At 46.2% G+C, this 26,686-nt stretch overlaps 2 protein-coding genes across 2 annotated transcripts in view; one reads left to right on the top strand and one right to left on the bottom strand.

The window, feature by feature from the left end:
• The first annotated feature begins 484 nt into the window (after positions 1 to 484).
• Positions 485 to 10,331, top strand: ypel2b (yippee-like 2b). The gene is made up of 5 exons (XM_042063175.1): positions 485 to 780; positions 5,640 to 5,870; positions 6,168 to 6,211; positions 6,518 to 6,626; positions 8,146 to 10,331. Exons 2-5 carry the CDS (start codon positions 5,754 to 5,756, stop codon positions 8,233 to 8,235), a joined length of 360 nt encoding a protein of 119 aa, XP_041919109.1. The 5' UTR covers positions 485 to 780; positions 5,640 to 5,753; the 3' UTR covers positions 8,236 to 10,331.
• Positions 10,332 to 16,950: 6,619 nt separating this feature from the next.
• hip1 (huntingtin interacting protein 1) overlaps positions 16,951 to 26,686 on the bottom strand; it is a 35,867-nt gene continuing 26,131 nt past the window's right edge. Inside the window, 17 exon segments of the mRNA XM_042063174.1 lie at positions 16,951 to 17,178; positions 17,544 to 17,661; positions 17,836 to 17,897; positions 18,197 to 18,320; positions 18,655 to 18,760; positions 19,103 to 19,203; positions 19,464 to 19,557; positions 19,827 to 19,885; positions 20,004 to 20,114; positions 20,477 to 20,613; positions 22,512 to 22,619; positions 22,759 to 22,845; positions 23,336 to 23,483; positions 24,051 to 24,245; positions 24,939 to 25,040; positions 25,263 to 25,379; positions 26,069 to 26,157. Coding sequence (XP_041919108.1) covers positions 17,168 to 17,178; positions 17,544 to 17,661; positions 17,836 to 17,897; positions 18,197 to 18,320; positions 18,655 to 18,760; positions 19,103 to 19,203; positions 19,464 to 19,557; positions 19,827 to 19,885; positions 20,004 to 20,114; positions 20,477 to 20,613; positions 22,512 to 22,619; positions 22,759 to 22,845; positions 23,336 to 23,483; positions 24,051 to 24,245; positions 24,939 to 25,040; positions 25,263 to 25,379; positions 26,069 to 26,157 — 1,769 coding nt within the window. The 3' untranslated portion in view covers positions 16,951 to 17,167.

Below are 26,686 nucleotides of genomic sequence, written 5' to 3' on the forward strand. Positions count from 1 at the left end.
ATCAGTGGAAGTTGCCAAAAAATCCTTTTCTATCATTCAGAATCATCACATGAGGTAGCCTACTAGGCCTTTTGTATTTTACGTCAAGTTTAAAGAATGCAGTTATGTGTCTTGGTATCTTTATCAATAATTTCGAATGGATGCATTTGCCTACTGCTTGTTTTAATCATCTTCGAAAAACTGAATTATTATTTGGGGAATTCAGCTGGGCCAGACATTACTTTTTGACGCATTTATTCCACGACTGAACAGCTTACCACATCATCACACCAAGATTGGATATTTTATATTTTGATATCGTCTGTCATACAATAGTCATATTGTTTTGCAGTAGTGTTTTTTCAGCTCAAATTATAGTCATGCATATAGCGTTTGTTCTATTTCGAAGATATTGTGGGATATGTGTTGTTGATGTCTGCTGCAGCTCACGTTCTCCTTAAACTGAATCGCAGCTGCAGGTAGATAACAGTACGCTCTACTATTGGTCGTTTGTGTTTTCTTTTGACCAATGAGGGCAATGTTGCTATGCACTGTCGTTTTATTGGTTGGTGGAAACAACTGTCACTTTGACTTCATGCGAAGTACAGTGTGATTCTGCATGATTGCATCAAACTCAGTTGATACATCGCGCGTCAAAATACCACGTCTGCGACCGACTTGCAAACGTGATTAAAGGAAATTTGCCTGGGAAGGAATGCAAAGGATTTTCCCTGAATAAAGTTCGTCCGGGAGGAAGAAGTGGCGCGGCCATCCTGTCTATATTTTTTCCTCTTTTCAAAGGTAATACCTAGAACTTAAAGTTGTTTTGCACGGAGCCTAGAAATAAACCGTTTCGTGAGTGTTAATGTCTTGCTGCATCATCATTGCCGTCATGAGTTGATTTGTGCATTAAACTGGAGAGAGTATACTGAGATTTTGTGCTTGCAGTCGGCAGCAAAAATAGTAGGCTAGATACAAACGAGTTGTTTTGTTGAATTCATGGGATGGCGAGGTCCGCAGTGGGTCTGCTTGTTATTACACCGTTTCTAACGTTGCGCTCGTGGCGTGATCTTGCGCCACCAGCAGCAGCAACAGGGAGACGCATCTTTATCCCGCTGCGGATGGCGCATCACCCGTGTTGTTTACTTTGCCATCATCAGTATCTCGCTTAAACTTACCAACGTACGTAACGACGTTTCTGATCCTATTTAAGTGGGTTACATTTTGGTAGCCCTCTTTGTATAAGAGAGTTAATTGACGACATGCCCCTGGCAATACCTCCCCCTGTGTCTGCGTCATGTTTATTTTTGTTGTGCTCGTTTGGACTTGACAGTCGGTCATGTGGCATGCTTTCAGCGTAAAAACTGTGATCAGTTTGTTGTGAGAAATAGATGTGCCCTTAGGAAGAGTTATCTCAGTCTATTGCAACTTAAATCAGTTGTGTTGTAGGCTACTGTAGGAACATTTCGCAACATGATTTCAATGTTATGAACAGTACATAACCGTATCGATTTGAAATCAGCCTTCAATGTGGGAGGGGAGCGTTACAAATCATTTTGTTCTGGACAAACTGACTTCAACACTTGTCTGAGCATGCCTCTTACCAAGATGTAGATCTTTCGACACTCAAATATTCTGCCATTACTTGTTCAGGCATGAACTGACCACTGAAATATCACCAGCTCCATCATATCACAATGTTTGGCATGTGCTGTGTTAAGTATGTGGTCTGGACAGTTCTGATCGTCTAGGCCACAGTGGTTCGGATTCCATCCACAGTGTTGCTGGATTGATGGACTGTGCCCTTTTTGTGCCATCTGTGCACTGCAATGTCTAAAACGCTGGCCTACATACAGGCCTGATCATATACACACTGTCGCCGCTGCATCTGACCTGGTTCACCACAAATAGATTATACACTCAGACACACCAGCGCATGTAGGCCAGACAAAATAATGTAGGAAAAAAACATCTCACATGCACAGCGAGACCGTCGGTTGCTCAAGAAGAGACTCCACACTCACAGAAGGCATGTGGTTGGCAGTACTTGGGGAATATTGTTTGTATATCAGCAGATGCTACAACCACAATGGAGTCATGATACACAGATCACCTCCAGACATCCTGAAAATTCGGTGACATTTACTGAAGCGGTACAAAGCTAATGGTTGCATTCAAGACAGCACTTGTGTGGGGACTGCCATCATTGTTGTTTTTTTGTCTTGCACTCACCCACATGGACCGTCACTTCCTATATTATATCTGTATTAGCAATAGGATGTGGAAGTGTTGTTAAGTCTCCTGGGCAGTTGCGCAATCTGCTTTTCTTGAAGAGAGTGCACCACTTCCAAAACTAAAGTCTGAAAAACAACTGGGGGGGGGTTCCTTTAACTGAATTTACTTTAATTGAGTGGTTTGAGGAGGTTACAGCTGTTTTGGTATTGAGGTATTTTTTGGTTCTGTAGAATTCTGTTCATGTATATCTTTTGACCGGAAGTCACCACATTCCCACTTCAGCTAGTTGCCTCATTTTGATGTGTTTATGAAGCGTTCACCCAAAGTGTATGGAGACTGTCCCACAATGTTTCAGCTGTAGGATCTGCCAACACCAGCCAGCTGTGGGTGGTGCACTGCCCACAAAACAGTTTCAGTCTCGAGGACAGATCAGAGCCCAACACAAGGACACTCACTCCTTGCTGTCTCTGTTTCCATCCCACCCACCCTCCCTCCCTCACTCTCTCCCCCCTTCTCATCTTTATCCCTCTGTCTCATTCTCTCTCTATCCCTCTTTCATCCCTAATCAACTCCCACTCCCTCCTCCCATCCTCCCCGGGCCTTTTTTATCAACAGCTCTCTCTCTCTCTCTCTTCCTCTCTTTCTCTTTCCCCCTCTTTCCCCCTCTCTCCCCCTCTTTCCCCCTCTCTTCCCCTTGGTCTTTCCCCCTCTGCCCTACTGCTGTGGCTGTAGTTGCTGTTATCATAGTTAGCAGTGGTGGCGGCAGCAACAGAAGCAGCAGCAGCGGCGCCCGGTTATGTAAGAAAGGTTGTTTGGAGACACAGGAGCCTTGAATGGAGCACGGGGTGCTGCGGCACACAGCCTCGCCCGTCACACAGCTGCAGCGCAGAGCGCATCAGACATCTCCCCAGCTCACACCCCCCCCCCCCCCCCACCCCTTTACTGGAGGTAGATATTGGGGGGGGGGGGGGGGTGACTAAGTGCTGGTGTTTGTGTGGGGGCTGGGGGGAGGGGGGCTGTTTGTCACCCGGAGACAAGTCACTTGGGGACGGGCTGTTGCTAGCCAGCGCTGCCCAGCGAGATGGACGTTGGGGTAGAGGTGGGGGACGCGGCTGCCTGTGAGGGGGCTCATCTGCATTGGTGTGGTGGTGTATGTGTCTGTGTGTGTGTGTGCACTGCAAATGGTGGTTTGTCTCCCTTCCTCCCACTCCCTCTGTCTCTCTCTGGAGAGGCAACAGGGGTAGAAGCATCCCTCCTGTTTGTCCTCTGATCATCTGGCTCGATTAGGCCCCCATGGTATGACATCCTCAACGTGTTGATGTTTCAGCCCACATCAAACGTCTAACGATTAGGTACGAGTTAAGCCAGTGCTGTTTATGTAATGCAGTTGCATCACACACAGTCATTCATTAAAAATAATTCCCCACTGTGATAACAAATATCACACCAACTTGAAAACTGCGTTGTTTTCAGTGTCATCATGGAGTGCTTGTAAAACACTGAAACCTGCAGCAGCATTCCTGCCACACCTATCCTGCCAAGCATTCCCAAACCCTCTACGACGGCCAGGATGGCTTGGACACGTCCACCTCGACCACTCCCTGTGCCCGCTGCTGCCCTGCCCTGCGTGCCAGCGCCCATCCCAGGCAGCACCGCGACGTTGGAATTCCCCTCCAGTGGATTCATGCTCCAGCACTCGCCGCACTTGATTTATTTATTTATTAATTTAGTTCCTAATTAAATGTGCCACCGCTCTGACACAGATAGCCATGCTAACCGCAGTTCACGGGCACATTTGGCATTGATTTGGGTTGTGTGATTGCTCGCCCAGGGCTGGCAGTAGAACAGTGTTATGGGTCAGGGCGCTGATTAGATGGGGCTTTTGTGATGATGGGAGTTAGGTGGATAAGCTGCTGAACATACTGTTTGGTCTAGGCTGATGCTGTGAATGCTGCTCTGTCCCACCTATCAGTGTACTGTGTTACATCTGTGAAATCTGAGACAAATGCTGAAGGCCAAAATATTGATCCAGGGAGGGATCCTGTTTTGCCATTTAAGAGCTGTAATCTTTTCTCTCTCTCTCTATCTCTCTCTCTCTCTCTCTCTCAAAAGGATGACTTCATCTTTCGATTTGCCGGGTCTAAGTTAAGTCTTGGGGAAAAAATCATTTATAATTGAGTTGGGAGTGCAGGTTAATGCAATTTCAGAAGATATACTTAGGACAGGTACGTTGGCAGGATCCAGTAATACTCTGAGCTCTCGTGGCATGGCATGAATCCTATTTACACTTCTGCTAAATCAGCTCATCCTTCAGGACTCATCGAGAGAAAGACCTTCAACTTGTAGGGCTCTGTCAGATGCCTGCATCACTTTGAGCCTGACCCAGGACAAACCATTGATTTTTCCCCATTGAGTCTTTGCTTCCTGGTTGTAACTATACGCGTGGAGATTTAAAAAAAATACAGAGCTTGCAGAGCTTGGAAGGATATGTCTGTTTTTCCAATGTACATGTATTTGTCGGAGTGAGAGTAAGTGAAACCTTTGCCATTAATACTCTATATCCTATATGTGACACATTAGTTGTAACTTTAAACTCCCAAACAAATACTGGCAGCACGTTTGGCCTGGTATTTTTTACAGACGCCCAAAAATACTCACACTACTCTTAGTGCTGCAAAGAGGTTCACTGAGGTTAGACCAGGTCGCTTGGCTTGAGTTTTTAGAAGACTTTGTGTGTGTGTGCGCGTGTGTGTGTCTGTGTGTGTGGGGTGGCCTGCGGCCACTCAGTGCTTCCTTTATGCTTGTGCCCCACGTCTTTGGCTGGCGAACAATGGACAGACAGACACTAGGGCAGCCGTTACGCTCATGCCACCAGGGCCCTTAAAAGACCTGGCCTCAGCTGCCCTTTCCACTGTCTGTGAGTCGCACTCCCACACACTCCACTCGAAAACTGCAACAGGGCCAAAGAGAGAGGACGAGGTGTGTCATCCGACCAATGGGAGGCCGCAGGTCCCACACCCAGTGTATGGTAGTCGTGAGCTGCTGACTTCAGGAGAGTTGTTAAGGACAAAGGCTCTTTGCAAGCATGTGTCCACATCCTCCTACGCTGCGGAACAGTTGGGAGTCTCCTCCAGTCAATGTCTCAGAGTTGGAAGTGTGTATTTGCAGACTCGTTCTGTTACAGCAGTAAAATGGTTGTCGGGAGTTGGAGATAACAAGCAGATCTTTGACAAAAAAGGGACACAGACTTTGTGTGAGTACAATGGCTTCTCTGGGGACTGAATCAGCTTGGTTTAAGCTCATGTGGTCTGTCTCCTTCACTTAGTCTTTGTCTTTCTTCTCTTTTTCTGGCTCTGGCTGTCTGGCTGACTGTGTGTGTCCGTGTGTGTGTGTGTGTGTGTGTGTGTGTGTGTGTGTGTGGACAGGTGTGTGCCTCCTGCCCGTCCCCCACCACGGCCCTCACCTGTGTGTTGCGGTGCTTCCCCTGCGAGCCGACCTGGGCCGGCAGCCCCTTCCTGCACCGCCCGCCGACCCCGCCCATGGTCACTATGACGCGCTCCAAAACCTTTCAGGCCTACCTGCCCAGCTGCCACCGCACCTACAGCTGCATCCACTGCCGAGCACACCTGGCCAACCATGACGAGCTCATCTCCAAGGTAACTGTTGCCCTCCGACACACACACATGCCTGTCACTCTCCCTGGCAACAAACAGCTCCCCACTATGTTCCTGTACAAGCATGCAGAAAAACAAACTGAGAGGGGAAATTGATTACAAGTGAAAGAAAGTGTCAGAAAAAGTTTAAACAAAAAAACTTGCACAAAAAAAAAAACTCAATTGAAGGTGAAAAGTGAGACCCTCATTGAGGGGAGACAAGAGGACATACACTGGAATGATTTAGTGGCCGTTACCAGTCTGTCTTTCTCATAGGTTTTCTGTCTCGTTTCTCTCTAGTCCTTTCAAGGAAGTCAAGGTAGAGCTTATCTGTTCAACTCAGTGTAAGTATCTCCTTTGGTCACTGAGAAATATCCTTTTCAGTGCCCCCACAACCAAAGAGTAAATCACGGTGGCCAATATGTTGCATGGTTTAATACCACCACTTGTGACTTGTGTAGGACTCACAACCATGTATACAAATCAAATAAAGTGTTATCGAATTGGTAATACTTTCTTATTTTACGTCTTGTCTTACAGCTTGTATTACATTCCTCTTTTCTCTCTCTGCTTGTCTCTATTGTTCCCCGTCCTCTCTCTCTCTCTCTCTCTCTCTCTCTCTCTCTCTCTCTCTCTCTCTCTCTCTGCAGGGTGAATGTGGGCTGTGGGCCGGCAGAGGAGAGGGTGCTGCTCACTGGGCTTCATGCTGTAGCAGACATCTACTGTGAGAACTGCAAGACCACGCTGGGATGGAAATACGTAAGCAGCCCTCCTCACCCAGCACCACCAAACACCCCCCCACACACACCCACACACACACACACACACACACACACACACACACCCACACACACACACACACACACACACAAACACAAACACAAACACACAAACAGACTTATTAGCAACAGTGCAACTTAACAGTTTAATTCTAATGGAAAGATTTTACACTGGAGCAGAGTGGTGCCCATTGTGGGCCTAATGGGTCTGGATTTGGCAAACGAGGCACGATGGAACGCTCACTGATCTTCACACTCCAGTGTTCCGCAGCAGGGACCTCAGTTCACCCGACTAGCATGAGGAAGTTCTCCCTTTCACATGCTCTCCAAAAGACAGTTAAGCAAATAAGGCCGCCAGCTAATGTAAGCAAAGAGATAAGTCAGCTCGGACTCTGCGGCCATCCAGTTTCGTTGTTGTGGTACTGCAAAATGACCGGTGGTTGACGTGTATTCTCTTTGTAAAAACAGGGTTAGATGTCGAGAGTCCAGTTACAGACACTGGTATTTATCAGAGATCCGGTCCTACTCATGTGTCAGATTTATAGCCCACCTCAGGAATACTGGCTCACAATGGATACACATACGCATACAAATCAGTGTTATGGTGTAACCACGGTTACTCCTGGCATGAAGCAGAGGTGAGAATCATTGCAGCTTTAGAAGGCCAAGGTCAGACAGCAGGTATCTGCTTTCCCTATCAGGGAGAGGTTTTCGGCGAGAAACCACAGCCATGGCATTTAATACACACGACCAACTGCACTCCACAAGCTGTAGGACATTCCTGCCATGGTGTCCATTTTTAAAGTCAGAGCGGTCAAGCCTGCCAAATCATTATTTTTTTCCCCTCCGTCCTTGTATCCCAGTGTTCAAGTTCAGTCATTGGGAGACAGTGGATTCTTGGATAACGGAAACCATTGCTTGTGCTGGCACATGCAAAATAAAAGTGGTAGCCATTACTACTTTTCCGTTTGAGCAAACCACACATGGCTAGACATGTCTGTCTTCCATTCATGTTGGCCCACATATTTATGAATAGGAGGGCAGATATTAATGTTTCCAGGGTCCTGTGTCCAAGTTCTGGACATACTTGACCTAGTGCACTTCTAAACTGTGACATTTAATATTGCTGCCCCCACCACCACGGGCACTGCCGTGCCAAATCCATCCGATATAAAAAGAAAAGGATCAACAGGATATTAAGCGCCACAAAACGATGGCACGCAGGAAGAGCTGGAGACTTAGTGCAGAGTGCAGGCATCCTGCACGACGCTTTGAAGACATTTCAGCTGCATTAAAAGACGAATGCTTTCAATATCATTGCCGTGTCATCTAAAGGTTCCCTCCTCCCTCCTCCCCCCACTTTCCTTTCCTCCCTCTCTCTCTTGTCTTCCTCACCATCTTTTGCTCTTTATCACTCCTGTGTAACACTCTTTATCTCTCTCTCTCCCTCCCTTCCTCCCTCTATCTCTCTCTCTCTCTCTCTCTCTCTCCTCTTGCAGGAGCATGCCTTTGAGAGCAGTCAGAAATACAAGGAGGGGAAGTTCATCATCGAGCTGGCTCACATGATCAAGGACAACGGCTGGGATTAAAGGAGCCCCGAGGAGCGTTAACGATTTGGGTGGGGAGGGAGGGGGTATAAAAAACACAAGGGAAGATGGGAGTTCTTATGGCGGATGTGTGGGTGAATGTGTGAACTTTTTGGTTGTTCATTACTCCCCTGCCCTGTCTCCCCCGCCTGTGTTCACCCTTCTACCCTGCCGAAAACAAACACACACACACAGACATACACTTTTACTCACATTTGCACAGTACCCTTTGGCGACATCGGGATAGTGAGGAGAAGATAAGCAGGACGTGTGTGTGTGTGTAGGTCGAAGCGTTTTAAGGTTGCACGTGAGTTCAGGTGGGCACGTGACTGTTGCAGTACCTCAGTTTACACGCAAAACACAGATATAACCACAAACGCAGATGTACAGCTACATCTTGAGGTTCACAATGTAGAAGCAAGCTCTCACACACACACACACACACACACACACACACACACACGCACACACACACACACTCTGAACCAGACGGACAGGACAAAAACATATGAACCAAATCTGAGTGTGGGTGGGCGTTAGATGGCCCTAGCGTGTACGCTACTGAGAAAGGCCAGGCTTTTGACAGGATCAGGGGTTACAGAGCTGATGGGGTTTCTCTCTCAACCACTCTGTGTGTGTTTGTGAGTGTGTGTGTGTGTGTGTGTGCGTGCGTGTGTGTGTGTGTGTGTGTGTGTGTGTGTGTGTGGACGTGCTTTTCTAAGACGATTATCCCCAAATCCACCAACTGGGGCAGCCCTATGCCAGCTGTGCCACAGATGCTCTGGCACTAGAAGGGGCATTGCACTACAGTGCATCAGAGCCTGTCACAGGGGGGAAGGGGCATCATGAATGCCATAGAGAGAGAGAGAGGGAGAGAGAAAGAGAGAGAGAGAGAGGGAGAGAGAGAGAGAGAGAGAGAGGTATACAGAAAGATAGAGGAGTACAGAGAGAGAGAGAGAGAGAGATTCCCCAAATCAGATCTCAGTGAGCCATACATAGACAGAGAGCCTTCCAGAGTGTGATGTCACTTAGGATAAATGGCTTAAGTGCGATGAGAATGTGGTCTTGGAAAGATGATGGAACTTCCAAATGACCCCCGGTTAACCCTCCAGTGTCCTTTCCAATTTCTGAGAGTCTATTAGCTCCATTGGTACCAGGTACCAGTCTTCTTGACCTCACATCAGTTAACAGCCATGTAAATGACATTATGTGTGCAGTCATGAGAGTATATTTATTTTTTAGGTGTCGTGTCCAGATCCGTGTGTTGTCCAGTGGGTCTGTCGTGGCAGTTGCACCCATGACCACTGTTTTGTTACTGTAGTGGTGTTTGTAGCAGGTTTGGTGTCTGTGGGAGACACTATGGACTGATGAGAAACAGGCGAAGGTAGCGAAACTGTGTCTGCAGTTCGGTCGATAGTCTGTGATGATCTTAGTAAACTGTTACACTGCCTCTCTAAACCAATCTAACTTTGAAACACTCCCTAAATAGTAACCAACCAATCAACCCAACCCCAACCTACCTGATTGACCCATTCACTGCTATTCTTGCTAGAGAGTCGCTCAGTAACCAAGGCAACAGACAGTTGAGACACAGAGTTCGGTGCTCTCTGAGTCCCCCAAACACAACCAAAGAACTCACCCATCTATGGTAAGCAGACCAAAACTGAAGATCCCGCTAATGCTTGGGGAGGGGGGAGGGGGCAGAGAGTTGCAGACCTTCTGGTTGGAATATCTGAAAACCAAGCTTCTGGATAGCCTTTTCTCTCTGAGATAAAAAACAATGCATTGTTTGCTTTTGTAAATGACAGATGATAATATATAAATATATAAATATATTCACATTATATATAAAGCATTATAATTTATGTTGATTGACCTCTGTGTTCAATGAAATGTAAATAGCTATGTGTCTGTATTATTTATGATTATTATTTTAGCATATGTCATGCTTTCTGTGTCAGACCCCATCACTGGGTGTATGATATTTGCTACTTTTTTACTCTTTGAAAAATGTTTCAATATTAGTGTCTTTTCTAAAGGACGAGGAGATATTGACAGTACAATTGGAACCTCATCAAATAAAAGCAAACCCAAATACATCTTGATTTCTCTTGAGTTTGTTCCACTGTGTTGAGTAATGGGATGGCCATTCCACAAAATAAACTGCAGCCAACTTTTATTTAGCGGACAAATGTCCTCTATTAATGTTCTCTTTCAACATTATAGGATTATGGTGCATATTTGCAACAACCATTGTCAACAGAACAAATCAAAAGAGCAATATGTCGCTAGTTCCCAAAACAGTCTTGCCAGGCGCTGGCAGGCACTGCAAGTGTCTGTATCTTGATAACACCATTTGTTCACATTATGGGGCACAATTGGTGATTTGATGATGATAACAGAAAACAGCCTGAGGCACTGGAGATCCTCCCCGTCTTCTAGCCAGAGATCTTATCAGTAGGGATGGCCGTGGCATATGGCCTCCTGCTCACAGAGACGCTCGGCGGAGATGACTCATGCCCAGTCTGTGGGGGTGCAGTTGCTTGAAAGACGACTACTGTATGGCTCTCAGTGTAGAGGTATGTCACTGAAGGATGAGTGTGATCATTAAGGTGGTGTTCTGTTGACAGCATTTGTCTACAGGCCTGTGCCAAGACCCGTGTGAGAGTATGTACAGTATGTTTGAATATGCATCACATGCTAAAGCTTGGCAATGGGGGAACAGTGGTCCTCTGTATCCCAGTCAGATCAGATCAGCCAGATAGTGGACTCTAAACCACAATAGACCCTTATTTAGCATGTAGACCTGCAACAAGTCACGGCTGGATTGTTTTCAGTCTGTTATCTGGGTAAGGACAGGGGGCTGATGAGTATGTTAACCAAGGTGAGGTATGACAGCATAATTATGTTACTGTATAATAATATATACAGTGTGTATAATGCTAACATAGCATAATTCTGTTACTTGAATAGAGAGACAAGCTGACATATTGCCCTAATAGCCCCTTTATAATAACTCATAAACTGGTTGTTACAGTAACTGAGGCAAGGAATAATACAAATATATATTAATTACATCTTTTAATAATGTCAGAAAAATATAATTATTTTATGAACTTATGAAAACAAAGAGAGAGCTGGATTGTGACTGGAGACACCAGTAATCTGATGTGTCGGTGAGCAGGAAGGAAAAATTAACACGTTATGTAAATATTCCATGCAGAGTGATTATTGCAGCCAGTCTTCACCTCGTCTCCTCTCTGATTTTCTTTTTCGGGAGTCTGTTAGCCTAACACCCCCGCACCCCCTCTCACCCCAGCAGTCTTCAGCCGCTCATGACTCTATTTGCACTTAGGGCCTGGGTCTCCTAGCAACTGGGCATCTGTCTCTCCCAGTAGCAGTGGAGGTGGCAGTGTAAGGGAAGAGTCTATCGTTTGGTGTCTGAGTCTAGGACACACACACACACCAGATCCAGTCCCATTTACTCTCCCCTCACATACACACACCGTCCATCGACTCTCATGTTCAATGTGCGTTATTGCAAAGGGACTAATTATAGACTATAAGTCAGTTTGTGGTCTATTTGATAGAACAATAAACCCTAGACAAAGATGTGTCCATCAGCATGATCAGATGGTTTGGTTGAAGCCAGACCGCTTCACTGCTCCTCCTCTCTACAGTTAACAACCTCAACTGACTCAGGGCATGCCAGTTCATAGTTACATCTCCAGGCAAGCATCACTGCATGAACATAAAGGAGTTGACAAACCAGCCACATCTAAGGACACAGAAGAGCATTTCAGTTGCTTTTTAGAATCTACCATCTACATCTACATCAGTTGTGGAGACAGGACTGTAAAGCCAAATGCTAGAAAAGCCCAAGTTTAGCTTTGGTTTCCTGACAGGCCTCAACTAGTTGAGCCCTTCAAACATTTTCTCCTCTACCTAGGCCTGCTATACGAAAAGATGTTGTCGCTTCCTTCCTTGGCTTGATTTTGTTTATTTGTCACTGGAAAGGCACAACAATCTTCTAAGAAGAAAATGTTATTTTGGCCACATTGATCACGTCTAACTGATGCAGCTGTGGAAAAGTGCCTGTAAGGCAAAAAAGCTGGCGGTTGGAGAGCCCAGCTACAAAACAAATATCAAAGGCCTCTTTACAGGCGGTGAGGTTTTGGATGGTTTATTGTTCTATGGCAGACAACCTCATCCACCCATTTTCCCTAAACAGAGAACACATTCATAAGGTTCGCCCCCTTATGAAACCTTTCTGTAGCTGGGTTTCCCCCCAGTGGTGGAAAGTGGAATCGCAACTTAAGACACAGACCTACAGTATATGCTGGAAACTGCTTTGAACTGAAGCAAGCCCAGAACAGCAGATGCTAAAAATAGAGATGAGCTGCTGTAGCTAAAGCTAGTGAAGCACCTCTCCAATGACAAAATAGGGTAAAGTGTTGGCACTGAGACCAACTGAACTATAACACAGGCTTCATTGAATGAACACAGTGTGTAGTTTACCTACAAAATGTAATTAGCTCAAAGGCCACTGTGAAATAAACCTACTTGTCAAAGGACAGGGCCTCTCTCACATACGTCATATGCAATGCTCAAAGTAGCAAGGCTGAGTCCCAGTAGGCCTAGTCTGCTCCTCCTCATGATGCAGTACTTTTCACCAATTCCATTTTCAGTGTTTAAACCCTTTCTGTCACATGAATGATTTTTTTTTTTGTTTTAAATCAATATTCCCAGCGTTTACATCTGACAGCCTATAGGCCCTTTTATGCCATGCCGATCTGAGGTGTTCTCAGTATAACCAGCAAACCAACACTGTCATATAACAAATCCTAACAAATTCTGGTCCAGTTTAGTTCAAAGGAGGTGAGGTAGTATTTCTTAAGTGTTTTCAACTTTAGCTGACCTAAACCCATGCCTTCAAAAAAAAAAAAGATGAAGGAATCTCTAGGCCTACCCACAGTGACCTCATGCAGTACTGATTGCTTTTATTAGTTTTGTAGGTGAAGGCTCACGTGGATGGTTTTGATCTCTTAGCCTGTAGTCCGCACACCAGTGGAGGAGAACAGGGCACATCAGGAGATCTCTCTCTGGTCCAGCAGTTGACGCCTGTTTGACTGTTTTAGATGTAGGTCTATTTGTGTGTTAAATAGTCAAAAGCACATTTACATTTAATATAGGTTAAACTGATTGGCACACACAGCTAGGCGTTATAGGAAATCTCCAGCAGATCTACTGATATAGTGGCTATAAGTTGCTCTGCTGATGCAAGGATAGTAATATTTTCATGCTGGATTAGGGATTCTCATAATCTCTGCATTTGTTTCAGATTATACTGGTTGATATAGGCCTATCCCTGCACATCTATTTATATCGTATTTGAGTGTTTACATGTGACATATGGATAGTGGCACAACCTACACCTTAGAAGATAATGTAGGTTATAGGCCCACAGTGAATTAAAAATGTGTTCATCTGTGGCTACTGAAATTAAAAAAAAATAATCGTAAAAAATACTTACATTAATAAGATACATGCTTTATGTGTAAAGAATAAAGGAGTTCCCGAAAGTGTTACATTGCTTAATTCAGTTTATTTCGTGAAGGCCCACATCAAAGCAGTTGCTGGCAATGAACATTTAATACTCAGAAGACACTACTGACCTCTATTGGTGCAACATAAAAATGCAGGTTGATGCACATTCACGGAAATTAAAGGCACCCTGGGCTACACGGGAATGTACCATTTTGTCCCTTGTATTATGTAATAATTAGAGTCTTATGTAATAAATGTTAAAAAGGGTGTTTAATCTTTATGGTATCAAATCATTCCTCTACCTTAATCCTTTTTTGCTAGTCCAACATGTGACAGACTCTTTGTGCTGAGCAAATCCATTCATCAAAATGCCTTGTTTCATAATTTGTGTTGTAGGCCAAATCACAGATGGACCCTGCACTCAAAGAAATAATTTTAGAACCTACTGATGTTTTGGACTCTCAATACTGCAGTTAGGAATATCACAGAGGGAAAGACATTTAATTAATGACTTGAAATATTTATTTAAAAACTGAAAAAATTAAACAAACCCACACAGTTTTTTAGTATATAATATAAAGACACGTTTGAAATTGTTACTTGAGTATTTCGTAATGCTCTGTTTTTTCTTGACTGACTGAGAGGCAGTTGAGAGGCTGGCTGAGCTGGTAGACCTACAGATGAACCAAAAGGTGGAAGATGATAGATTAGGTGACCAAACACAGATAAATCTGAATTAAATACCCAGTGTCACAACAACTTTACAAAACGGCCAAAGCAGTGCATTAAACACAGAGAGGGCATGTGGACACAGAAAGACAAGAGCTTTAAAAAGAGCTCACTCATAGCTCAACACTTGGTTTCACTCATTCACTCACACACAGACAGACACTCACACACCCTGGTGGAGACTAAGCCAGAACACACCGACTCAGACGTATATTCACACAGACACACACACACACACACACTTGTGAAACACATGGTTCTAGCTTAAGCTTAAGAATGCTTCTGAACCCCTTCCCAGTCTAGAGGAAGTCTCGTCTGGTTTGACAGAGGCCTGGCTGAGGTAATCATGGCCCTGGTGGTTGGCTGGCTGGCGACTTCTTTGAGCATATCCAATAGCTGGAGTTGTGTTGGGCTGACAGACAGTGAAGGTCTAAAGGCTGTTTGGCCCTGAAAAAATTGCTTCAACAGGGACAAGCAATAGAAGATACATTATTCTGCCTCCCCCACCCCACCCCACCCAACTCGCCTTAGCTTGTAAAGATTGTTCCTTGACAGACGAGTTTAAGGAATTTACAAATCAGATTGGAAGCTCCAAGGTAAAACCAAAGCAAATTAAATTAAATACCAAATATGAGGAGCTATGGGCTCGCCAGCCTTTGCTCCTCTGCTACAATACTGAGTTAAAGCTTTTATTCTTTTTTTAAAAGGATAAAGTATGAAGCATATCATGTCTACTGTTCAGTTACAACATCTACTTTATCACTGAAGTATTAAAGTATTTGAAATGTTGACCTTTATCACACTTGAAGGCACAAATGTATGTTCTCTATTCCGTTATGGAGGGTCTGTGTATGTGTGTGAGGCTGTGCTGCTGTGTAGAAGTAGAAGTAGTGTAAAAGTAGTAGAGAGGTCTGGAGAAGACAGATGCCAGCTCTTTCTTTCTCGCTCACTCTCGATTAAAAGAATCATCCTCTAAATGGAATCCAAACTATTTTGTCAGGCCCTCAAGCCCTCTGTGCCTGCCACTGCTGCTGCACATCAAAGGTCCTCCGGTTAATGCACCACATCATTGATTCAGTCTATGTCCTATTAACAGTCTGTATATGAACCAGCTCTCTCTTGTTTCTAAGGCAGTCTGTCTGTGACACTGTATGGCCCATTTTCACCCGTCAAAACTGGCAAAGAGGAATACGAGTCAACGACAAACAGTCATATCTAGCTCAGTCATGGACATTAACTTGTGAAATGCTTGTGACCTCATGTCTGCCATGTTGGGTGAGAGAAATGAGCCTGGTCAGAGGAGTCTAGACATCCCAGAACTTAGTCAGAGAGAAGTTAATGAACCACTCTTTCCATCAACACAACACAAAAGCCAACCAGATATCTGTTCATAAAGTTATAGCCTGGTTTGTGTCATGTTCTGATGTCAAGTTAGTGTTGAAGTCAACTCATTGCACACACAGATACATGTACTACAAAGAGTGAGAGAGACAGAGAGAAAAAAAAAAGAGAAAAAGAGAGAGAGAAAGGGAATATAGAGAGGCAGAATCAGAGACTCAAAGACAAGGAGGCTTGGTGTGAAGTAATTCATCATATCAAGATTGGATAAGACCAGATCAGAGACAGGCGTCCACAGTGGGTCACTGTGTGTGTGTGTGTGTGTGTGTGTGTGTGTGTGTGTGTGTGTGTGTGTGTGTGTGTGTGTGCTGCATGTGGATGTGTCCTAACACATCGGCTCATATCTCTCCATTTGGAGTCCGGAGTCCAGAGCAAGGCCACTGTTGTGTGGAAACGACTGTGTGGTCCACTGTGCAGGAGCTGGATCAGGAAGGCTTTATGGTTTGGCCCAGAACAGTACAGAACCGAAATCTCCAGGGCAGGAGAGCGAAGCGTCTCCAACACCTGTCCCCTTTTGTGTTCCTTTTGTCTTTTTTTTTTGGATCCAGTTGTGGAGACGGAGATGGAGACACCAGATAGAGGTTGCCACCGCTACAGTTTTGTGAAGCACTTTGTTTGCGGCGTCCGAAATGGTGGATGGGTCACGGCGTAGTGTAGACTTGCCCACTGTGTTTGTGTGTGTGTGTGTGTGTGTCATCCAGTCAACGCTGAAGGAGGAAACGGTGCTTGGGGTTAAAGGGGCAGCATAAGGTGAGGGGTCAAGGGTCAAAGGGCCAGGATGGGTATAGGGTGGGGACTGAGGGGTAACACCACCTCCAAAAACACGTCACGGGCCGGTCGGGAGTAGACAAACAATCCTCCAATAAATACATGTTGTCGTCGGCAAGCTTGCGGTCTCTGCTACAAGTCTGTGGCCAGCGGATGGGAAGACCGGGTCCACCCCGTTGCTGTTTGTGCCATCTACTTGCCATCCTCATGGAAGTTTCCCCTCTCCACAGCAGCAGGGCAAGGAGAAAGGTTTGTTTTTCTTTTTTTCTTTTTAAAAAAAAAAAAAAAGCACCCTTTTATTTGGCTTCGCTTTGCAATTACAGAATGAAAATAAACATGAGAAGACTTCGGAGTTACTTGTGTGAATAGCAGGGGAGAGGGACTGAGAAAAGAAGAGAAGGAGAGGAGAGAGAGAGAGAGAGAGAGAGAGAGAAAAGAGAGGAGAGGAGCGGAGAGGCCCAGCCTTGAAATAGCTGCTGTTGTGTGGCATGGTTCAACCTGTACCTGTTGGGAGAGAGAGAGAGAGAGAGAGAGAGAGAGAGAGAGAGAGAGAGAGAGAGAGAGAGAGAGAGAGAGAGAGAGAGAGAGAGAGAGAGAGAGAGAGAGAGAGAGAGAGAGAGAGAGAGAGAGAGAGAGAGAGAGAGAGAGAGAGAGAGAGAGGAAAGATTAGACATTAAGATAGTAATGAGCGCACCAGACACATTACTTATCTCACCAGCATGCGCTAAAATACACACACCTGGGGTTACACTTGGGAGGAAGCATGTGTGTGTATGTGTATGTGTGTGTTTGTGTGTGTATGTGTGTGTGTGTGTGTGTGTGTGGTAGTGTATGTGTGTGTGTGTGTGTATGTGTGTGTGATTACGTACCCTCCTCCTCCTCTCCCCAGCCCTCGGCTACTCCGGCCAGTTCGTAGTGTTTCTTCCTCAGCTCCCCCAGTCTCTCCCTCTCCCTCTGCAGACGTGTCTCCAGCTCCAGGACCAGGACCTGCTCGCAACAAAACCAGACTGAGCTGCCCGCCTGGATACTCACTGAAACAGATATGCCGCTCACGCACGCACGCACGCACGCACGCACGCACGCACGCACGCACACACACACACACACACACGCACACACACACGCACACACGCACACAAGCACACACACACACACACACACCTGCGAGTCCATCTCCTGCCTCTTGATCTGTGTTAGTGTCATACTGGAGAAGTCCATAGTTTCTACAGAGGAGAGAGTTGAACAAAGACTGTCAGTAGAACACACACATAGACACACACACATACACATATACACACAAAATCTGTGGAGCCTCAAGCATTCTGCTTTCAAGTGCATTGGTTAAATTTGGAATGTGGACAATGTTGCAACAGAGGGCAACAGCAACTAAAATGGCAGCTATCCCAGTTATTAGGTCACGCATCTCTCTACACATAAATATGCATGGCCATGTGTCACTGACACACACACACACACACACACACACACACACACACACACACACACACACACAGAGACTTACCAGTCTCTTCAATCTGTGATTTGCCAGACTTGGTTGATGCTACGACACCAGCAGTGGCTTGGGTGACTCCTCTGGAAGCTTGCTGTAGCCGAGCCAGGTTAGAACTGCCCTTGTCTGCCTTAACCTTTGTGTTTGAGTGTGTGGGTGTGTGTGTACAGATAATATTGAGTGAGGGAAGGACAGATGGAAGGACAGAAAGGGAGAGATAAAAAAAAAAAACAGGAGTGTGACATTCTGGTCCCAATTCAGGTCATATTTTCAAATACAACAAGTACAAAACAGTACATACTAGTTACACAATGTAGAATGGGGATCAAATAGTTATAGACACAGATCTCTACATCCCAAATTCTCAGCTCTGGTACAACATTTCATTATTTAAGAGATCACATACAAGCCCTCTTTGACGAAGCATATTTAATATTGCATGAGTGTATGTGTGTGTTTTTGCACTGTACCTTGGATGCCGCCACAAGCTGGGCCGTGCTGGCTGCGATCTCGTGTGAACACACCATCAGCTCCTCAAACTTGCCTTTGCCCTGAACAACCATGTCTGCTGCATCCCTGCAGAGACGGAACCAGACACACAGGGCATTCAGTAGTAAATCGCAAACTGATAAGAATAACCATCATTGCAGGCGATTACAGTAAAACCGGGGACGCTGTAATCGGATATTATTTTACTTCCACTATCAAAGTGGCATACATTTATATAGTAGCAAGCATCACAACATATTTGGGGGAGTAAAATACACGTTAACCACACACTGCTGTCTGAAGACCAAAAGGAATCTGTAAAAGCAGATTGTGATCGAACTCATTCACAAAGACACACACAGAGTAAGACACAGCCCCCAACACACACACACACACACACACACACACACACACACGCAGAGCACTTACACCAGCACAGTGGCCCCCCAGCCCACTGCCTTGGAAGCAGAGATCAGGCCCTCGGTCCAGCGGGAGTTCTTGGCGTAGAACTCCTTCATGGACGCCGCTCCCTGTGGAGACACAGCAGCGAAAAGTCAATCAGCTGTGTAAACCAGCTCACCGCCACTGGGGCGAGCGGACACGGTCAACACAAGGACACATCACAATGAAGAGAACATTCCAGCAGACAGAACGGACGCCAAAACAAACGTGTCGTCTAACCCCCAGACGAAAGTGGAACGGATCTGGCGAGAGATCGGCGCCAGATCCGTTCCTGAGTCGCCTGCCATCTGTCAGCCCATTAGAGAGTTTACTGGAGGTTGTAGCTCACCCGGCCGCCATCCACGATGTCCCTCTGAAGGTCTTTGGAGGAGAGCACCAGCACTTTAATGGCCTCCATGAGGTCTGTGCAGGAGGCCAGAATCCTGCAGAGGGCGCCAGAGAGACAGCAGACAACACGGATTACAAACAGCTCAGCCACACACCACAGGGCGGTCAGAGGTTTCAGAGGGGCTGGGACTTCATGGCATGTTGTGCAGTGGGCATCTGGCTTTGCTCTGGCTTTGAGTGGAATCAGCTGCCTCAGTATAACACACAACACAGTAGAACTTTGTGGAACTACTACAGCTCTGAATTTATGGAGGTAGGTGGCTACACTTTAGATAACATTTTTCAGATGTAAGAAGACACTAACCTTTCATTGACCTCCATCTTGATTCCAGTATCAACAGCTCGGGACTTGTTAAGCATTTCCTGTTTTAAAAACATTGTTCATCTAAATTACATGCTGTAACCAAGAAACCAAAAGACAAAATGTGTGAAATGTAAAGGATTTTATAAAGATAACACAAACACACACACACACACACACCTCTATCCTGGCTGCAGCTGACTCTACGGCTTGTGATGCGGCGGACATTTCCGATTCCACCAGATCTCCCAGTTCCCCCTGCTGCAGCTCGAGACCGCGCGGTCGTAGCTTCTACTCCGAGACAGACACGGCAACCACGAGAGAGAAGTGAGGGGAGCAAAGAGAAAATCACAGGAGACTCCAATGAATAAGATGAGACAAACAGACAGGAAGAGAAAGACATAGACAGAGTGCTATTTCCATTTTCCACAGCCTCTTCAGGAATAAATCCTGTGACAAGATATACGCAAGGACAGAGAGTCAGTAGTAGTTGTAATAATATTATGATATAATTCATCAGACCTGTAGCTGTTGCAGTTATGATGCAAATGGGCTTAAATGGGTCTGCAGTGCTGTTAACAATGTTATGTGTGTGTTTGTGTGTGTGTGTGTGTGTGTGTGTGTGTGTGTGTGTGTGTGTGTGTGTGTCTCACCTCGGCCGAGGCCTTGATTCCCTCCAGCACCTCCTTGAGCTTGCTGCTGTCTGCAGTGGCCAGAGACTCACGGTCCTGCAGCTGAGTCAGCAAGGCCAGTGCCTCCGCGCCGCACGACTTCACACTGCTGGACAACACTGCAGGGACAGTGACCAGATCAACACTCAAACACCGACCAGGACAGGAGTCCGCTCAACTCAGTAGAGCCATTTCCTGTGTGTTGTGTGTGATTTAAAGTCAACATTCTGAAGTGGTAATACTTTCAAGTGTAATGGAACAGAGATCAATTTAAAGTTACATAAATATACTGATAAAGAGCTTATTTCAAAATGAACAGGGTAATTATGACCTGCAGGTGTACGTCCGTACGCAATGTGCGTACCATCAGGCTACTCAACAACGAGAGAAAATTTCCCTTGTGTTTGTGTGTATTCACACCAAATTGGCCCACCATACCTTCCCAACTATGCACAGTATCCCATTATCTGCATGCCATCAGGCTATTTACAATTTTCTATTATGTAACTTAGTGAACACATTATCAAAATTACACACATTTTGTTTGAGAATACGCACACAGTCACGCAACTAGGCTACTTGTTTTTTTTTTACTATATATGGTTATCAGCACACAATGTTGAGCTAATTCACTAACTCAATACTCATCATGGATATCACAAGTTTAAACAACGAAAACAGGAAGTATGGAGGCAGCAAAGCTAGAGGAGTCCCAGATGGGCAAGAACAAGGTGGGCAATTGGTGTGCTTGTCAGAACGTTAGACTGCATTACAGCTGTTTAAAGCCAGATGTCACGGTACACTAGAACAAAACAAGGTAATTTTAGCCTGTATTGGGCTGTATCAAGTCGTCCAAATGAATAGGTCATTGTAGACGTTGTTGTATTATTGCATGTGGATGTTGTTATGCTACGTAGCCTACTTTTTTTCTGACCAAAGCACGGGGCTAAAACCGGGAAACGGACAAATATTGTCGACGCGTGTTTTTTTTTTTTTTTTTTGCGGGTGATGGGTGTGCGTACCATAGCATTAATTCCTGCAGGCGCCCCTGAATTATGATACTGCGGGTTATCATGATTCATGACTGTAGTTTGAATCCTCCCACATGTCGGTCTGGTAACTATTCCCCGATTACTACCCAGTTGTACATGTCTGTACATGTCTCTGTGTGTGTGAGTGGTGTAAGCGTGTAAGGCATCACCATGGGAATACTAAAGTGGACCAGCCTGCTACAGAAAAGTTATTAAGCCCACCCCCACACAAGTTAATACTGGTGATTACCAAATGCACGCAACACACACACACAGAGAGAGAGAGAAGGCCCTGGCAGTCAGCGTGGGCTGAATGCTAGTGGAAGTGTCTGTGTAATGAATGGATGGAGTGGGTGGATCAGCTGCAAGTTCTCCTGCTCGTTTAAGCTCCTCATTCGTTTTTGTTTGATTTGAGCATTTGTACTCTTCTGCCTGCTATTCATCTTCCAGTAACACCTATTGAGGCGAGACATGTGCTGCTACAAATGGCAAATAATGGCTAACCACCTACTTATGAATTACTGGTGCAGAGAACAAAACTGAAAGGCCATTCCAGATTCCCCATTACGTACAGCTAAAATTAGACACTGTGCCAACCTTCGACTTCATAGACCTTAAAACTTTTATACACCACTGTTAAGACTAGGTAATGAATGTTGCAAAGTAGTATTTAGTGGGTTTTGTGAAATTATTTGATTAATGTATAGACCCTTTCAACAAGGTAAACAAAAACAATGCTTGAACATTCTATTTGGGCCCCAATCTACTTCCTCTGCATTAAGATAACATATGGAATGTTAAAAAGGAAGTCTTGTGGGGCCAACTATGATGCTGATAATGGAACTCTCTTGAAAGGGTCCATACTATGTGTGGAGAGCATTCACTCACCATTGTTACCTAATTTCTGACAGAGGTGGCATTTAGAAGCTTTGTTAAACTCTTCTGATCTCTTTAAACAGATTTAGGGTGTGATTGTGCTTGCTCACCATCTGCTTGGTCTACTGGCACCATGTGGGAGGTGGCACTGCCCTGGATGATGGTGTCCCCGACGAGGTGGGCAAACTGGGTGACGGCCTGCACCAGCTCCGACACTCCTGTGGGGGGAGTTCAAAGAGGGGAGACACTGCATCATCATGCCCGGGCTCATGCTCAGTCTGTGGTGAGTGAGTGAAACCTGAGTCACATCACTAGACCACTACAAGGGTGGGGGAGATCAGGGTGGAGCTCACCCACCTGTGCTGTTGGCCTGGAAACCGTCCCTCGCAGCCTGTAACCGCTCCACACACTCCACTGCAGCCTGACACCTGGAGAGAAGGTAGTCTACACATACATACACAAACACACACACACACATGCGCACACACACACACGTGAATAATGCACTAATAATAAACGTACATGTGTTTCTGAGTGTGTATATGTTACTGTTTACGTGTATGTGTGTGAGCGAGTGAGTGTATGTGAGCGAGTGTATATATAGTGCGAGTGTATATATAGTATATATATACTCTTTTGATCCCGTGAGGGAAATTTGGTCTCTGCATTTATCCCAATCCGTGAATTAGTGAAACACTCAGCACACAGTGAACACACAGTGAGGTGAAGCACATACACTAATCCCGGCGCAGTGAGTTGCCTGCTACAACAGCGGCGCTCGGGGAGCAGTGAGGGGTTAGGTGCCTTGCTCAAGGGCACTTCAGCCGTGCCTACTGGTCGGGGTACGAACCGGCAACCCTCCGGTAACAAGTCTGAAGCGCTAACCAGTAGGCCACGGCTGCCCTGTGCATGCTAACAGCATGTGCATGCTAACCTGCAGAGCTGGTGCAGCTGATGTGTGCGGGGTCGTCCAGTGTGCTGAGGCAGTCCTGGATGATCCGGCGGGCCTCCTCTAGCGCCCCCTGCAGGGCTCCCCAGCGCAGCGCCTCCAGCTGGGCCTCCAGTGCCTGCTCACGGCTCTCCTGCAGCGCACACACACACGCACACACACACACACACACACACACACACACACAACGGCAGCCACAGTCAGCCATATACACTCTAATGGTCTTTTTTCACAGCAGCCATTTCTGACATGAAATATGGCAGACCCAGGTGTTAAATGATTAAGGTATTTGATCATTTAGGTTCTGATTCTGCTACACATAAATTGAACAAAGACTTCATTAACATAATCTTCATTAACATAATCAAAACCGCAAATGTTTTTCATATACATTTCAGGAGACTAGTCATCCATGAGAAGCTTGTGATGAAGGCGGAGTGGATTTATGAGGTGTTTGACGGTCATGTACCGCAATAGGTGTTACATTAGGCCTTTATGTCATAAACATGTCATTTCTATCATTACTGGCATTTTATTTGATCTATTAATATGATCTCTTTGCTGTGCTCAAGGATAGCCACACGCACATACACACACATATGTATGCACTGCACACACACACACACACACACACACTGCGTGCACACACACACACACACACACACACACACTGCGTGCACACACTCACACACACACACACCTTCTCATTGAGCTGGTTCTGCAGAGTCTCAGCAGCCTTGACCCCGCTCTCCCTCTCGCTGGCCAGGCTGTTCTGCACACGCTCCAACTGCTCCCCAATGCTGGCAAGCTCCGCCTCCTTCTTGGACACTGACTCCACCAGCTCCGCCTTCTCCGACTCCAGTGCCGAGAGCTGAGTGCTGAGCTCTTCACTCGACTGAAAGTGTGTCAGAGAGAGAGAGAGAGAGAGAGAGAGTGTGTGAGTGTGTGTGTGTGCAAGCGAGAGGGTCAGAGAGTAGGGGAGGGGGGTGGTAGGAGACAGATGGTATTATATAAGAAACAAAGAAACAACTGACAAAGCAGGGGTAATTTGAGAGTGAAACACAGGGGGAAACACATGACATGACAGGAAGGCAAAGATGGGACTGAGCAGTGTTACCAAAACGAGCCGTCTGGGCCGATGGGAGGATCGGGGGGATAAGAGGACAGATAAGGGCTGACGACGCGCACACACACACACACACACACACACACACACACTCTGTGCTCTTCACTCAGATACCAACGAGAACTGCCACCTCTGATGAGGGACCAACAGCCCCACCGGCAACACAGTCTGCTCTCTCCCTCCTCCCTCTCTCTCTCTCCCTCCTCCCTCTCTCTCTCTCTCTCTCTACCTCCCTCCCTCTCCCTCCCTCCCTGTCTCCTTCTTCCCAATCATGTGGAGGTGTGAACTTCATTAGAAGAGATGCTCAGAGGAGTCAGACTGGCAAACTGATCATCAACACCCACATACAGACATCTGTGACTGCGCTTGAATCACAGTGTTGCACCATGGGTAAGGGACAGACGGATATGCGGACGGACGGACGGATGGACGGATGGATGGATGGATGGATGAATAGTGTACCTGCTGGGAGGAGAGCATGCTCCCCTTGAGGATCTCCAGTTCTGTCCTGCTGGAGTGCAGCTCTGCCTGTAGGGCCTGGAGCTGCTCCAGCTGAGCCTTCTCCTGCGAGAGAGAGAGCGAGAGAGAGAGAGAGAGAGAGAGAGAGCGAGAGAGAGAGAGAGAGAGAGAGAAAGACCCCGTCAGCAATCTATCACCACCAGCATACGTCTCTACCTTGCTCTGGTCAGCACAGCTACACACTTTGAGATGGTGTAAAACCATAATATTCTCATGGCTTCATTAGTCAGAAAACGAGCGAATTGATGTTTGTGTTTTGTGCTATACCTGCTGTTCCGAAGCGTCTTGGGCAGCCTTCACCTTCTCTTGCATTTCCCTCCTCACGCTGTCAACCTCGTCCTGAGCCGCTCGCGCCACAGTCATCTGACGGGTCACTTCTGCGTTCTACAGACACACACACACACACAGACACACACATACACACAATGAGAAAAAGTCCTCTGGATTGGTGCAGTGCAGTGACTATTCAACCATCTTCCCATCTCGACGGAAGTAAGATTATAAAACAGAGTACTCAATTATATTCACACAATTCCCATAACAGCAGAGCATAAGGAGTTAAAGCAGAGGCAGTAGGTGGTTTCAATGTCCTGCAACATTTCTCGAGTTTGACTTTGCAGATATTTTGGAAAGCAGAAGAATGGTGAGGCGTTGTTGTCGTGAGCCCTACTGCGCCTGGGGTGTCTTTCCACCAGCCTCTCTGGGGAGCAGCAGCCCTCGGCTGGCACAGCGCAACCACAGTAAGGACCGACACAAACAAACACTCATCACCTCAAAGAAATATCTGTGTACTGCAGAGAGCAACCATGGTAAGGACTGACACAAACACCCATCGCCCCTAGGACATATCTGTACTGCAACAAAACGGGGAAATGCTGCAGAACAACCGCTACCTACCCACAATTTTTCTTTCTTTCTGTGAATCAATCTGAACGGAAACCACTGAGCCATACACCTCATTTATAATTGAGGTTTTTCATTTCACACAGTGGAGCGCCATCACATTTGATCATTGTCCTGTGACACGTGAGAAAATCTCGAGAGGTGGCTGGGTGAGGAGAGAGAGACTCTACCTTTCTGAGCAGGTCAGCGTGGCTCTGCACCAGCTCTGTGTACTTCTCCTTCAGCTTGGTGTAGCGCTGCTCATTGGCCTGGGCCTTCTCTGAAACACACACACACACACAGGAGGAGTCAGATCAGTGCTCTTGAAGTAATCTTCCCATGAGCGGTGCAATTTATGGCAGGTAATGAGTAAAGAAAGGAGAGTAGAGAGAGAGAGAGCGAGAGAGAGAGAGAGAGAGAGAGAGAGAGATCGGAGGGGAGTGAGTGATTGAGTGAGGGGAAGGATGCCTCACAGGTCATATTGTTTCAAAGCACTCTCTCATTTAAATTAGGCTGCATACACCCACTCACTCAAGCTCTCACAGTCTATCTCTCTCTCGATCTCTCACTCTCTCTCTCGATCTCTCACTCTCTATCTCTCTGTCACACACACACACACACACACTGTGTGACTGGGAGGAAGGAGAGGAAAGAGGGTGAGGAGAGGGCCGATGTTTAACACGTGGTCATAAATAGTGTCTGTAAGTGGTGTGGAAGTGGCTGACGAGCCGCTGCTCATGCAGTGATCTCTCCCTAGCCTCAGGCACAGGGCGCCGCGGAGAGCCATCCATCCACCAACACGGCACAGC

This window comes from Alosa sapidissima, chromosome 15 (genome assembly GCF_018492685.1).
Source record: "Alosa sapidissima isolate fAloSap1 chromosome 15, fAloSap1.pri, whole genome shotgun sequence".
Taxonomy (NCBI): domain Eukaryota; kingdom Metazoa; phylum Chordata; class Actinopteri; order Clupeiformes; family Clupeidae; genus Alosa; species Alosa sapidissima.